This window comes from Meles meles, chromosome 20 (genome assembly GCF_922984935.1).
Source record: "Meles meles chromosome 20, mMelMel3.1 paternal haplotype, whole genome shotgun sequence".
Taxonomy (NCBI): Eukaryota; Metazoa; Chordata; class Mammalia; order Carnivora; family Mustelidae; genus Meles; species Meles meles.
In genome coordinates this window covers 10,859,480-10,872,665 of record NC_060085.1, presented here as the reverse complement: position 1 = coordinate 10,872,665, position 13,186 = coordinate 10,859,480, and the positions used below count along the sequence as shown (strand labels likewise).

Sequence of the window (13,186 nt, the reverse complement as noted above, 5' to 3'; positions counted from 1 at the left end):
TTTATACACCTGAAATATTTGAAGAATTTCTCAGTAAAACTACAAAATACGTGATTTCTTAGAAAAGAAGCTAATTAAAAAAAAATACCAGATTTGGCAGAGGAGTTCCTCTAAAGGGGACCGTATCCATATGCAACTTATTAAAACTTTTTTCAGAGGACATATGTTTGATTAGATCCAATAAGCATTTGACTCTTGAACTTAGCTCAGTTTTCTTTTGTTTGTTTGAGTGTTTTTTGTTTTGTTCTTAAGATTTTATTTATTTAGTTGAGAGAGAGAGAGTGAGCAAGAGAGAGTATGATCCAAGGGTGTGGATGGGAGAAGCAGATTCCCCACTGAGCAGGGAGCCCAAAGCAGGGCTTGGCCCAGAACACTGGGAACAGGACCAGAACTGAAGGCAAAAGCTTAATTGACCGAGTCACCCAGGCACCCCCAGCTCACCTCTTATCTGGGATTCTGAGTACAAGAACCACATCGGACTCCTTGCCTAGCATGGAACCCACTTAAAAACAAAAACAATAGGGGCAACTGGGTGACTCACTGGGTTAAGCCTCTGCCTTTGTCTCAGGTCATGGTCTCAGGGTCCTGGGATTGAGCCCTGCATTGGGCTCTCTGCTCAGCAGGGAGCATGCTTCCCCCTCTCTTGTGATCTCTGTCTGTCAAATAAATAAATAAATAAAAATAAACAATAAACAAAATGAAAAAGTATGTTTGGACTGCAAAATATAAAATGTTGCATTTCAAATCTGTGAGTAATGCAAGTTTTTGTGAATATCAGTCATGTTATTTTCTCTTTTCCAGAAGTCACATACACCACATGAAACCAGAAAATGATACACAAATTTCTGAATTTTTTCTCCTGGGATTTTCAGAGAAACCAGAATTACAGCCCCTCATATTTGGGCTTTTCCTCTCCATGTACTTGATCACTGTGTTTGGAAACCTGCTTATCATCCTGGCCATTAGCACAGACCCTAACCTCCACACTCCCATGTACTTCTTCCTGGCCAACCTGTCCTTTGTAGACATCTGTTTCACCTCCACCACCATCCCCAAGATGCTGTGGAACATCCAGACTCAGAGTAAAGTCATAACCTACACAAGCTGTGTTACTCAGATTTATTTCCTCATACTTTTTGCTGTGTTGGATGTCTTTCTCCTGAGTGTGATGGCCTATGACCGCTTTGTGGCCATCTGTCACCCCCTGCACTACACGGTCATCATGAACCCTAAGCTCTGTGGACTGCTGGTTCTGATGTCCTGGGTCATGTGTATCCTGAACTCCTTGCTACAAAGTTTAATGATGTTGCGACTTTCCTTCTGTTCACACTTGCATATCCCTCACTTTTTTTGTGAACTCAATGAGATGGTCCAACTTTCCTGTTCTGACACTTTTCTGAATAACTTGGTGATGTATTTTGCAGCTCTCCTTCTGGGTGGGGGTCCTTTTGCTGGGATCCTTTACTCTTATTCTAAGATAGTTTCCTCCATACATAGAATCTCATCAGCTCAGGGCAAGTATAAAGCATTTTCCACTTGTGCATCTCACCTTTCCGTTGTCTGTTTATTTTATTGTACGATGCTTGGTGTGTACCTTAGCTCTGCTGCTACCCAGAGCTCCCACGCAAGTGCAGTGGCCTCAGTGATGTACACGGTGGTCACGCCCATGTTAAACCCCTTCATCTACAGTCTGAGGAACAGAGACATAAAGAGGGGTCTGAGAAGAATCATTGGGGTTCCAGTGATGTAAGGGCCAATCATCCTGGGACTGAAGGAGTGCCCGTGATTGCAGAATTCATAGCCTCAGAGCCTGAAACTCTCATTCTTTGATAAAGTTTTGGAAATAGAACTGGCTCCTTCCATTTGTTTCCTGGATTTTTCGTTTGTTTGTATTTAATTGTCTTCATAGATGTCAGGTACTCATTATACGGGTCTGATCTTTCTAATATAGAGACAATGTCCCTTTTCTCCATTTTACAAAGAATTCCAATGTTTTCCACAGCCATGGATCACAAAAGCCTGGAAATTTCATTATCTTGTATTGGACATGCTGGATTTCTTAAAAATAATTTCATTTCAGATGTCTTATACCATGTCAAGTATATTTTCCTTAGCTTTTCTAAAATAATAATCATTTATAAAATAATAATCATAACTTGTACTCTTCATTTGGAAGGGCCACGAAGCACTTCACATAACTATACTGTGGAGGAAAATACAAAATCCCAGTTTTCACCTTGAGTCTGTCCATCTTTTTTAAATCATTAAATTAACTCTTCTTCCTGATAATGTGGACTGTAGCATTGTTCCCTTTATGTCTCAGGCTACTGACAGGGGTGCTCAGACTGGAAATCCCGAGCACTACCCTGTGCCCCTGTGCTTATGGACATTTCCACAGACGCTTCCCTGACTAGAGCTTCTGCTATGGCTTCACCAGCCCTGGGTTCTTACTGTGATTGCAAGACACACCTCAGCAACACCCATCAGAGAAGTCTACCTATTACGTCCTAAAGGGCACAAAGGGTGACCAAAGGCTTTTGGAGAGTTCTCAAAGGTAAAGAGAAACACTGAGTGGGAGGGAAAGAATGAGCTCCCCTGAGAGATATGCCTTTATTAATGTCTATGGTCAGAGTGGTTAGGTGTTTGTGTGATTACCCTTTTGTAGAATTTTATATTGGTAGACATTGGGTGCTGAAGAATCAGGGTCACTCATGTGTCAGTATGGAGGTTACCCAGGGCTTCCTGAAGGGGCACTTCATTGCTGGGGCCACGTGAGTTCTTCTCTGGTAGTTGTGTCCCACCTGACAATATGTTTATTCACCATCGTTGTCTTTGGAATGGATGTCTAAGAAATCTGATGCTTGATATCAAGCAATTACACAACAAACAGGCTCCTGTGTTACCTAACCAGTCTTCTGCTTTGACTCTGTGATTTGGCTTATGTCCATGGAGCCTACCATAGTCCCTGGCAAGCACTTATTAGCAAAAATATCCTCCCAGTGGAGTCTACATGAAAAGACAAATTTGCGTAAATAGATGAACCTGTTATGTTCTTAGTGTCAGGGTGATTGTAAATATGGGGAAAGAAAATTTCAAAACCATCATTTTGTTACTATAAAAAATGTTGCATTCTTTTTTCTCTTTCTTTCTTTCTTTATTTTTTTTTCACATCGAATTCATACAGTGCATCATTTATTGAAACATGGAAGATTGATGTCCACAGCTGAGGGGGTTTATTTATTCATTGAGGTGAAGAGTTGGTTAGTACCTTATATGTTTTATCACTGAATTATCTTCTTGTTTCTACTTTAACACTTCCACTGCTACCTGCTAATATGACTCTCTCTATTGGAACAGAAATGGCTCCCTTTTCCTAGTATTTGCCACAGATTCTAAGGGATGGAGAATGAACAGTATCAACATCATTTATTTTGAAAATAATTCCTGCTCAGAACTCTCTTCCCCTGAATTACCAGCTGACACTGCACAGGAGAGCTGGATATACTGCGGGTCCTGTGGTTCAGGGTCACCAGTTCTTCCACACAAATGTGCATATCCTTCAATAGATATGCTAGTGACATGGGAGGGAGCCCAAATATAGTCACTTTTTCATAAAGTCACCAGAAAGATCTTGACTAACAGAACGATCATGGCTGCTCCCTTCATTTGTCAGGTCATGGGCCACAAATAAAAAGCAGCACATGCTATGGTGAGTGCTGTGAAGCTTGTCAACCTGGCGATTCACAGACCTGTACCCCTGGGGATAAAAATACATTATATGTTTATAAAAAAATTTAAAAAATTTTTTAAAAAGCAGCATATGTTCTCTTTGCCTCATATCTGTTCACTTGGATTGTTGTGTAAGTTATCTCTTGCTGTGTAACAGGCTGTTCTGGTCAAATGGAATGCCATTATGATGTGGGTCCCAGTTGCAGAGGTTAAGAGAGAATTCTCTTTAAGATGCACAAATGTACTTTTATTATAGCAAGATCTGGACCCATGGACAGAAAGAGATGCATGGGACTGTGAGGATGACTGGTTATATACATTTGAGTTTATGGAGGAAGGAGGTAAAAATAATGTAAGTTTCTAAAGAATTTGTGTACACTGAATATGAGGTTTACAAGACCTCAGAGGTCTGGTTATTGTCAAGATAAGCTTCCTTTTAGTCTCTAATAAAACATTAATGCTAAGGCAGCCATGAGTTCTTCTGGAACGTCATCCTCTGCATGTCTCAGGAATTCATCAAGGACTGTAAGTTGTAAGGAGATTGACTTTTAGCTACATTTCTCTTGCCTTTGTTCTCCTCATAAATAAGACCTTTAGAATCCAGTAGCATTATATTATGGGAAACAATTCTGATCCCTGCTGGTCTCCTCATGGGTCTAAAATCAATTCTGAATCTCTAAATTATATTTCCCCTTTTTTAAAAAATATTATTTTTATTATGTTATGTTAGTCACCAAACAGTACGTCATTAGTTTTTGATGTAGGGTTCCAAGATTCATTGTTTATGTATAACACACAGTGTTCCATGCAATATGTGCCCTCCTTAATTCCCATCATCAGACCAACCCGTCTCCACATCCCTCTCCCCCTAAAACACTCAGTTTGTTTCTCAGAGTCCACAGTCTCTCATGGTTCGCCTCTTTCTCTGATTCACCCCACTTCATTTTTTCCTTCCTTCTCCTAATGTCCTTCATGCTATTCTTTATGTTCCATAAGTATGTGAACCCATATGATAATTGACTCTCTCTGCTTGACTTATTTCACTTAGCATAATCTCCACCAGTCCCATCCATGTTGATGCAAAAGTTGGATAGTCATCCTTTCTGATGGCTGAGTAATATTCCATTGTATGGATGGGCCACATCTTCTCTATCCATTAATCTGTTGAAGGTCATCTTGACTCTTTCCAAAGTTTGGCCATTGTGAACATTTCTGCTATGAACATTGGGGTGCATACAGTCTTCCTTTTCACTACATCTGTATCTTTGGTGTAAATACCCAGTAGTGCAATTGCCAGGTCATAGGGTAGGTCTATTTTTATTTTTTGGAGGAAACTTCACACTGTTTTCCAAAGTGGCTGCACCATCTTGCATTCTCACAAACACTGTAAGAGGGTTCCGCTTTCTCCACACCCTCTCCAACATTTTTTGCTTCATGCTTTGTTAATTTTTGCCAGTCTAACTTGTGTAAGGTGGTATCTCAATGGTGGTTTTGATTTGAATTTACCTGATGGCTAATGATGACCCTCATCTCTATGGTCAAATAATCTTTGACAAAGCTGAAAAAAAGTATCCAATGAAAAAAAGTCTCTTCCATAAATGGTGCTGGGAAATATATATATATATATATATATATATATATATATATATATGAATGGAAATGGACCATTCTCTTACACCATACACAAATATAACTCAAAATGGATGTAATACCTCAAAGTGAGATAGGAATCCATCTAAAGCCCTGAGGAGACCAGGCAGTAGCCTCTTTGACATGGGCCACAGCAACTTCTTTTAAGACAAATCTCCAAAGGCAAAGGAAACAAAAGCAAAAATGAACTTTTGGGACTTCATCAAGATAAAAAGCTTCTGCACAGGAAAGGAAACTGTCATCAAAATAAAGAGGCAACCGTTCAATAGTCAAGATGGCAGAGAAGTAGCAGGCTGAGACTACATCAGGTAGCAGGAGATCAGATCGATAGCTTATCTAAACATTGAAAACACCTACAAATCCAATGGGAGATCGAATAGAAGAAGAACAGCAATTCTAGAAACAGAAAATCAACCACTTTCTGAAAGGTAGGACTGGCGGAGAAGTGAATCTAAAATGACGGGAAGATAAACCCTGGGGGGAGGGGCTGGCTCCCGGCAAGGGACGGAGCAACGGAGCACAAAATCAGGACTATTAAAAGTCTGTTCCATTAAAAGTCTGTTCCACTGAGGGACATTGCTCCAGAGGCAAAACCGGGGTGAAGCCCATGCGGGGTGAGAGTGGCCCCAGGTCCCGCAGGGTCACAGAAGGATCGGGGGTGTCGGAGTGTTGCAGAGCTCGCAGGTGTTATAATGGAGAAACTGGCTACAGAGACAGAGCCAAGGACTGAACTCTTGGCTCAGGGTTACCTTCAACTGGTCGCGGCCTGGGTGAGATCGGATCCCGGCTGGAGGCTGGGGATACAGGAGTGATTAGGTGCTGTCCTCTGGGGGCGCACTGAGGAGGGGGACCCGGACTCTCAGCTCCTCCAGGCCGGAGACTAGGAGGCCGCCATTTTCATTCCCATCCTCCAGAACTCTACGGAAAGCATTCAGGGAACAGAAGCTCCCAAAAGCGAACCCGAGCGGATTACTTAGTCTGCCCCCGGTAAGGGCGGTGCAGTTCCGCCTTGAGCAAAGACACTTGAGAGTCACTACAACAGGCCCCTCCCCCAGAAGATCAACAAAATATCCATCCAGGATGAAGGTCATCTATCAAGGAAAGTAGGTTCAATACCTAAGACAGTAGCGGAATTCCAGAGGAGGAGAAAGCAAAGCATCGAACTCATGGCTTTCTCCCCATGATTCTTTAGTCCGGCGGTTAATTCAATTTTTTTTCATTTTTTTCTTTCTTTTTTCTTCTTCTGCTAAATTTTTAAAAACTTTTACCCTTTTCTTTTTTAATTTTTTTTTCCATTTTATTTATTTTTTCAGTGTAACAGTATTCATTCTTTTTGCACAACACCCAGTGCTCCATGCAAAACGTGCCCTCCCCATTACCCACCACCTGTTCCCCCAACCTCCCACCCCTGACCCTTCAAAACCCTCAGGTTGCCCCAACCTCCCACCCCTAACCCTTCAAAACCCTCAGGTTGTTTTTCAGAGTCCATAGTCTCTTATGGTCCGCCTCCCCTCCCCAATGTCCATAGCCCGCTCCCCCTCTCCCAATCCCACCTCCCCCCAGCAACCCCCAGTTTGTTTTGTGAGATTAAGAGTCATTTATGGTTTGTCTCCCTCCCAATCTTTTTGACTGGTTTATCTAAAATATATATTTTTTCTTTCTTTTTCTATTTTTTCTTTGTTTTATTTCTTAAATTTTTTTTCTTTTTTTTTTCTGAACCACTTTTTATCCCCTTTCTCCACCCCACAATTTGGGGTCTCTTCTGATTTAATTACAGCACATATTTCTGGGGTTGTAGCCATCCTTTTAGTATTTTATTTGATCCTTCATATCCTCTACTCTGGACAAAATGACAAGGCAGAAAATATCACCACAAAAAAAAGAACAAGAGGCAGTAGTGAAGGCTAGGGACCTAATCAACACAGACATTGGTAATATGTCAGATCAAGAGTTCAGAATGACGATTTTGAACGTTCTAGCCAGGCTCGAAAAAGGCATGGAAGATATTCGAGAAACTCTCTCTCTGGAGATATAAAAGCCCTTTCTGGAGACATTAAAGAACTAAAATCTAACCAAGTTGAAATCAAAAAAGCTATTAATGAGGTGCAATAAAAAATGGAGGCTCTCACGGCTAGGATCAATGAGGCAGAAGAAAGAATTAGTGATATAGAAACCAAATGACAGAGAATAAAGAAGCTGAGCAAAAGAGGGACAAACAGCTACTGAATCATGAGGGGAGAATTTGAGAGATAAGTGACACCATGAGACAAAACAACATTAGAATAATTGGGATTCCAGAAGAAGAAGAAACAGAGAGGGGAGCAGAAGGTCTATTGGAGAGAATCATTGGAGAGAATTTCCCTAAAATGGCAAAGGGAACAAGCATCAAAATCCAGGAGATGCAGAGAACCCCCCTCAAAGTCAACAAGAATAGGTCCACACCCCGTCACCTAATAGTAAAATTGACAAGTCTTAGTGACAAAGAGAAAATCCTGAAAGCAGACCGGGAAAAGAAGTCGGTTACATACAATGGTCAAAATATTAGACTGGCAGCAGACTTATCCACAGAGACCTGGCAGGCCAGAAAGAGCTGGCATGATATATTCAGAGCACTAAACGAGAAAAACATGCAGCCAAGAATACTCTATCCAGCTAGGCTATCATTGAAAATAGAAGGAGAGATCAAAAGCTTCCAGGACAAACAAAAACTGAAAGAATTTGCAAACACCAAACCAACTCTCCAGGAAATATTGAAAGGGGTCCTCTAAGCAAAGAGAGAGCCTAAAAGTAGTAGATCAGAAAGGTACAGAGACAATATACAGTAACAGTCACCTTACAGGCTAATAATGGCACTAAATTCATATCTCTCAATAGTTACCCTGAATGTTAATGGGCTAAATGCCCCAATCAAAAGACACAGGGTATCAGAATGGATTAAAAAAAAAAAAAACAAAACCCATCAATATGTTGCCTACAAGAAACTCATTTTAGACGCGAAGACACCTCCAGATTTAAAGTGAGGGGGTGGAAAACAATTTACCATGCTAATGGGCATCAAAAGAAAGCTGGGGTGGCAATCCTTATATCAGATCAATTAGATTTTAAGCCAAAGGCTATAATAAGTGATGAGGAAGGACACTATATCATACTCGAAGGGTCTGTCCAACAAGAAGATCTAACAATTTTAAATATCTATGCCCTAACGTGGGAGCAGCCAACTATATCAACCAATTAACAACAAAATCAAAGAAACACATCAATAATAATACAATAATAGTAGGGGACTTTAACACTCCCCTCACTGAAATGGACAGATCATCCAAGCAAAAGATCAACAAGGAAATAAAGGCCTTAAATGACACACTGGACCAGATGGACATCACAGATATATACAGAACATTCCATCCCAAGCAACAGAATACACATTCTTCTCTAGTGCACATGGAACATTCTCCAGAATAGAACACATCCTGGGTCACAAATCAGGTCTCAACCGGTATCAAAAGATTAGGATCATTCCCTGCATATTTTCAGACCACAACACTCTGAAGCTAGAACTCAATCACAAGAGGAAAGCTGGAAAGAACCCAAATACATGGAGACTAAACAGCATCCTTCTAAAGAATGAATGGGTCAACCAGGAAATTAAAGAACAATTGAAAAAAATTCATAGAAACAAATGATAATGAAAACACAACGGTTCAAAATCTGTGGGACACAGCAAAGGCAGTCCTGAGAGGAAAATATATAGCAGCACAAGCCTTTCTCAAGAAACAAGAAAGGTCTCAAGTACACAACCTAACCCAACACGTAAAGGAGCTGGAGAAAGAACAAGAAAGAAACCCTAAACCCAGCAGCAGAAGAGAAATCATAAAGATCAGAGCAGAAATCAATGAAATAGAAACCAAAAAAAAAAAAAAAAACAATAGAAAAATCAATGAAACTAGGAGCTGGTTCTTTGAAAGAATCAGTAATATTCATAAACCCCTGACCAGACTTATCAAAAAGAAAAGAGAAAGGACCCAAATAAATAAAATCATGAATGAAAGAGAAGAGATCACATCTAACACCAAAGAAATACAGACAATTATAAGAACATACTATGAGCAACTCTACGCCAACAAATTGGACAATCTGGAAGAAATGGATGCATTCCTAGAGACATATAAACTACCACAACTGAAACAGGAAGAAATAGAAAACCTGAACAGGCCCATAACCAGTAAGGAGATTGAAACAGTCATCAAAAATCTCCAAACAAACAAAAGCCCAGGGCCAGACGGTTTCCCAGGGGAATTCCACCAAACATTTAAAGAAGAACTAATTCTGATTCTCCTGAAACTGTTCCAAAAAATAGAAATGGAAGGAAAACTTCCAAACTCATTTTATTAGGTCAGCATCACCTTGATCCCAAAACGAGACAAGGATCCCATCAAAAAGGAGAACTACAGACCAATATCCTTGATGAACAGAGATGCAAAAATTCTCACCAAAATACTAGCCAATAGGATTCAACAATACATTAAAAAGATTATTCACCACGAGCAATTCGGATTTATTCCAGGGCTGCAGGGTTGGTTCAACATCCGCAAATCAATCAATGTGATACAACACATTAATAAAAGAAAGAACAAGAACCATATGATACTCTCCACAGATGCTGAAAAAGCATTTGACAAAGTACAGCATCCCTTCCTGATCAAAACTTCAAAGTGTAGGGATAGAGGGCACATACCTCAATATTATCAAAGCCATCTATGAAAAACCCACCGCAAATATCATTCTCAATGGAGAAAAACTGAAAGCTTTTTCGTTAAGGTCAGGAACACGGCATGGATGTCGATTATCACCACTGCTATTCAACATAGTACTTGAAGTCCTAGCCTCAGCAATCAGACAACAAAAAGAAATTAAAGGCATCCAAATCGGCAAAGAAGAAGTCAAACTCTCACTCTTTGCAGATGATATGATACTATATGTGGAAAACCCTAAAGACTCCACTCCAAAACTGATAGAACTAGAACTGCTAGTACAGGAATTCAGTAAAGTGTCAGGATATAAAATCAATGCACAGAAATCAGTTGCATTTCTCTACACCAACAACAAGACAGAAGAAAGAGAAATTAAGGAGTCAATCCCATTTACAATTGCACCCAAAACTATAAGCTAACTAGGAATAAACCTAACCAAAGAGGCTAAGAATCTATATGCAGAAAACTATAAAGTACTCATGAAAGAAATTGAGGAAGACACAAAGAAATGGAAAAATGTTCCATGCTCCTGGATTGGAAGAATAAATATTGTGAAAATGTCTATCCTACCAAAAGCAATCTACACATTTAATGCAATACCTATCAAAATGCCATCCATTTTTTCAAAGAAATGGAACAAATAACCCTAAAATTTACATGGAATCAGAAAAGACCTAAATAGCCAAAGGAATAGTGAAAAAGCCAAAGATGGTGGCATCGCAATTCCGAACTTGAAGCTCTATTACAAAGCTGTCATCATCAAGACAGCATGGTACTGGCACAAAACCTGACACATAGATCAATGGAACAGAATGGAGGGCCCAGAAATAGATGCTCAACTCTATGATCAACTAATCTTCGACAAAGCAGGAATGTCCAATGGAAAAAAGACAGCCTCTTCAATAAATGGTGCTGGGAAAATTGGCCATCCACATGCAGAAAAATGAAATTGGACCATTTCCTTACACCACACACGAAAATAGACTCAAAATGGATGAAGGATCTCAATGTGAGAAAGGAATCCATCAAAATCCTTGAGGAGAATGCAGGCAGCAACCTCTTCGACCTCAGACGCAGCAACATCTTCCTTGGAACATCAGCAAAGGTAAGGGAAGCAAGGGCAAAAATGAACTATTGGGATTTCATCAAGATCAAATGCTTTTGCACAGCAAAGGAAACAGTTAACAAAACCAAAGGACAACTGACAGAATGGGAGAAGATATTTGCAAACGACATATCAGATAAAGGGCTAGTATCCAAAATCTATAAGGAACTTAGCAAACTCAACACCCAAAGAACAAACAATCCAATCAAGAAATGGGCAGAGGACATGAACAGACATTTTTGCAAAGAAGACATCCAGATGGCCAACAGACACATGAAAAAGTGCTCCACGTCACTCGGCATCAGGGAAATACAAATCAAAACCACAAAGAGATATCACCTCACACCAGTCAGAATGGCTAAAATTAACAAGTCAGGAAATGACAGATGCTGGCGAGGATGCGGAGAAAGGGGAACCATCCTCCACTGTTGGTGGGAATGCAAGCTGGTGCAACCACTCTGGAAAACAGCATGGAGGTTCCTCAAAATGTTGAAAATGGAACTACCCTATGAGCCAGCAATTGCACTACTGGGTATTTACCCTAAAGATACAAATGTAGTGATCCGAAGGGGCACGTGCACCCGAATGTTTATAGCACCAATGTCTACAGTAGCCAAACTATGGAAAGAACCTAGATGTCCATCAACAGATGAATGGATAAAGAAGAAGTGGTATATATACACAATAGAATACTATTCAACCATCAAAAGAAATGAAATCTTGCCATTTGCAACGACGTGGATGGAACTAGAGGGTATCATGCTTAGTGAAATAAGTCAATTGGAGAAAGACAACTATCATATGATCTCCCTGATATGAGGACATGGAGATGCAACATGGAGGGTTAGGGGAATAGGAGAAGAATAAATGAAACAAGATGGGATTGGGAGGGAGAAAAAGCATAAATGACTCTTAACCTCACAAAACAACTGGGGGTTGCTGGGGGAGGTGGGATTGGGAGAGGGGGACGGGTTTATGGACATTGGGGAGGGTATGTGCTATCGTGAGTGCTGTGAAGTGTGTAAACCTGGGGATTCACAGACCTGTACCCCTGTTGATAAAAATACATTATATGTTTATAAAAAAAAAAAAGAAAGGATGACTACCCAACTATTGTAGCAACATGGACGGGACTGGAAGTGATTATGCTGAGTGAAATAAGTCAAGCAGAGAGAGTCATGTATCATATGGTTTCACTTATTTGTGGAGCATACCAAATGACATGGTGGACATTGGGAGATGGTGAGGAGAAGGAAGTTGAGGGAAATTGGAATGGGGAGGCGAACCATAAGAGACTATGGACTCTGAAAGTCAACCTCAGGATTTTGAAGGGGCGGGGGTGGGAGTTTGGGGGAACCAGGTGTTGGGTAATAGGGAGTGCATGTATTGCATGGAGTACTGGGTGCTGTACAAAAACAATGAATACTGTTACACTGAAAAAAAATAAATAAATTAGAAAAATTTAAAAAATCGTTCAATAAAACACATAAAGTTATGAAAGAAACAAGTTATACTGAAAAAAAAATAAAGAGGCAATCCATAGAATGGGAGAAGACATTGTAAATGACACTACAGACAAAGGTTGATACCCATGATCTCTAAAGAGCTTCCCAATGTCAACATCCAAGAAACAAATTATCATGTAAATAAATGGGCAGAAGACATGAACAGACATTTGTTCAAAGAAGACATACAAATGGCTAAAAAACACCTGAAACAATATTCATCATCATTAGCCATCAGGGAAATTCAAATCAAAACCACACTGAGATACCACCTACACTGAATTTCTAAGGCTCATTCATGGTATTGTTTGTGGCTATAGTGTTCTTCTGCATTAGTCCATTTATGGTCTTTTTACTACATCTCTACATAGTACATATGTAAGGTATTCTTCTCTTTATGAATTAAATGAAATTATATGAAGTATTTGAAAAAGAACACCAAACAC

The 13,186-nt window shown here is 40.0% G+C and overlaps 1 protein-coding gene across 1 annotated transcript; it reads left to right on the top strand.

Annotated features, from left to right (window-relative positions):
* Window positions 1–790: 790 nt before the first annotated feature.
* Window positions 791–1,750, top strand: LOC123932046 (olfactory receptor-like protein OLF4). Its single transcript, XM_045989677.1, has one exon. It carries the CDS (start codon window positions 818–820, stop codon window positions 1,748–1,750), a length of 933 nt encoding a protein of 310 aa, XP_045845633.1. The 5' UTR covers window positions 791–817.
* The last annotated feature ends 11,436 nt before the right edge of the window (window positions 1,751–13,186 follow it).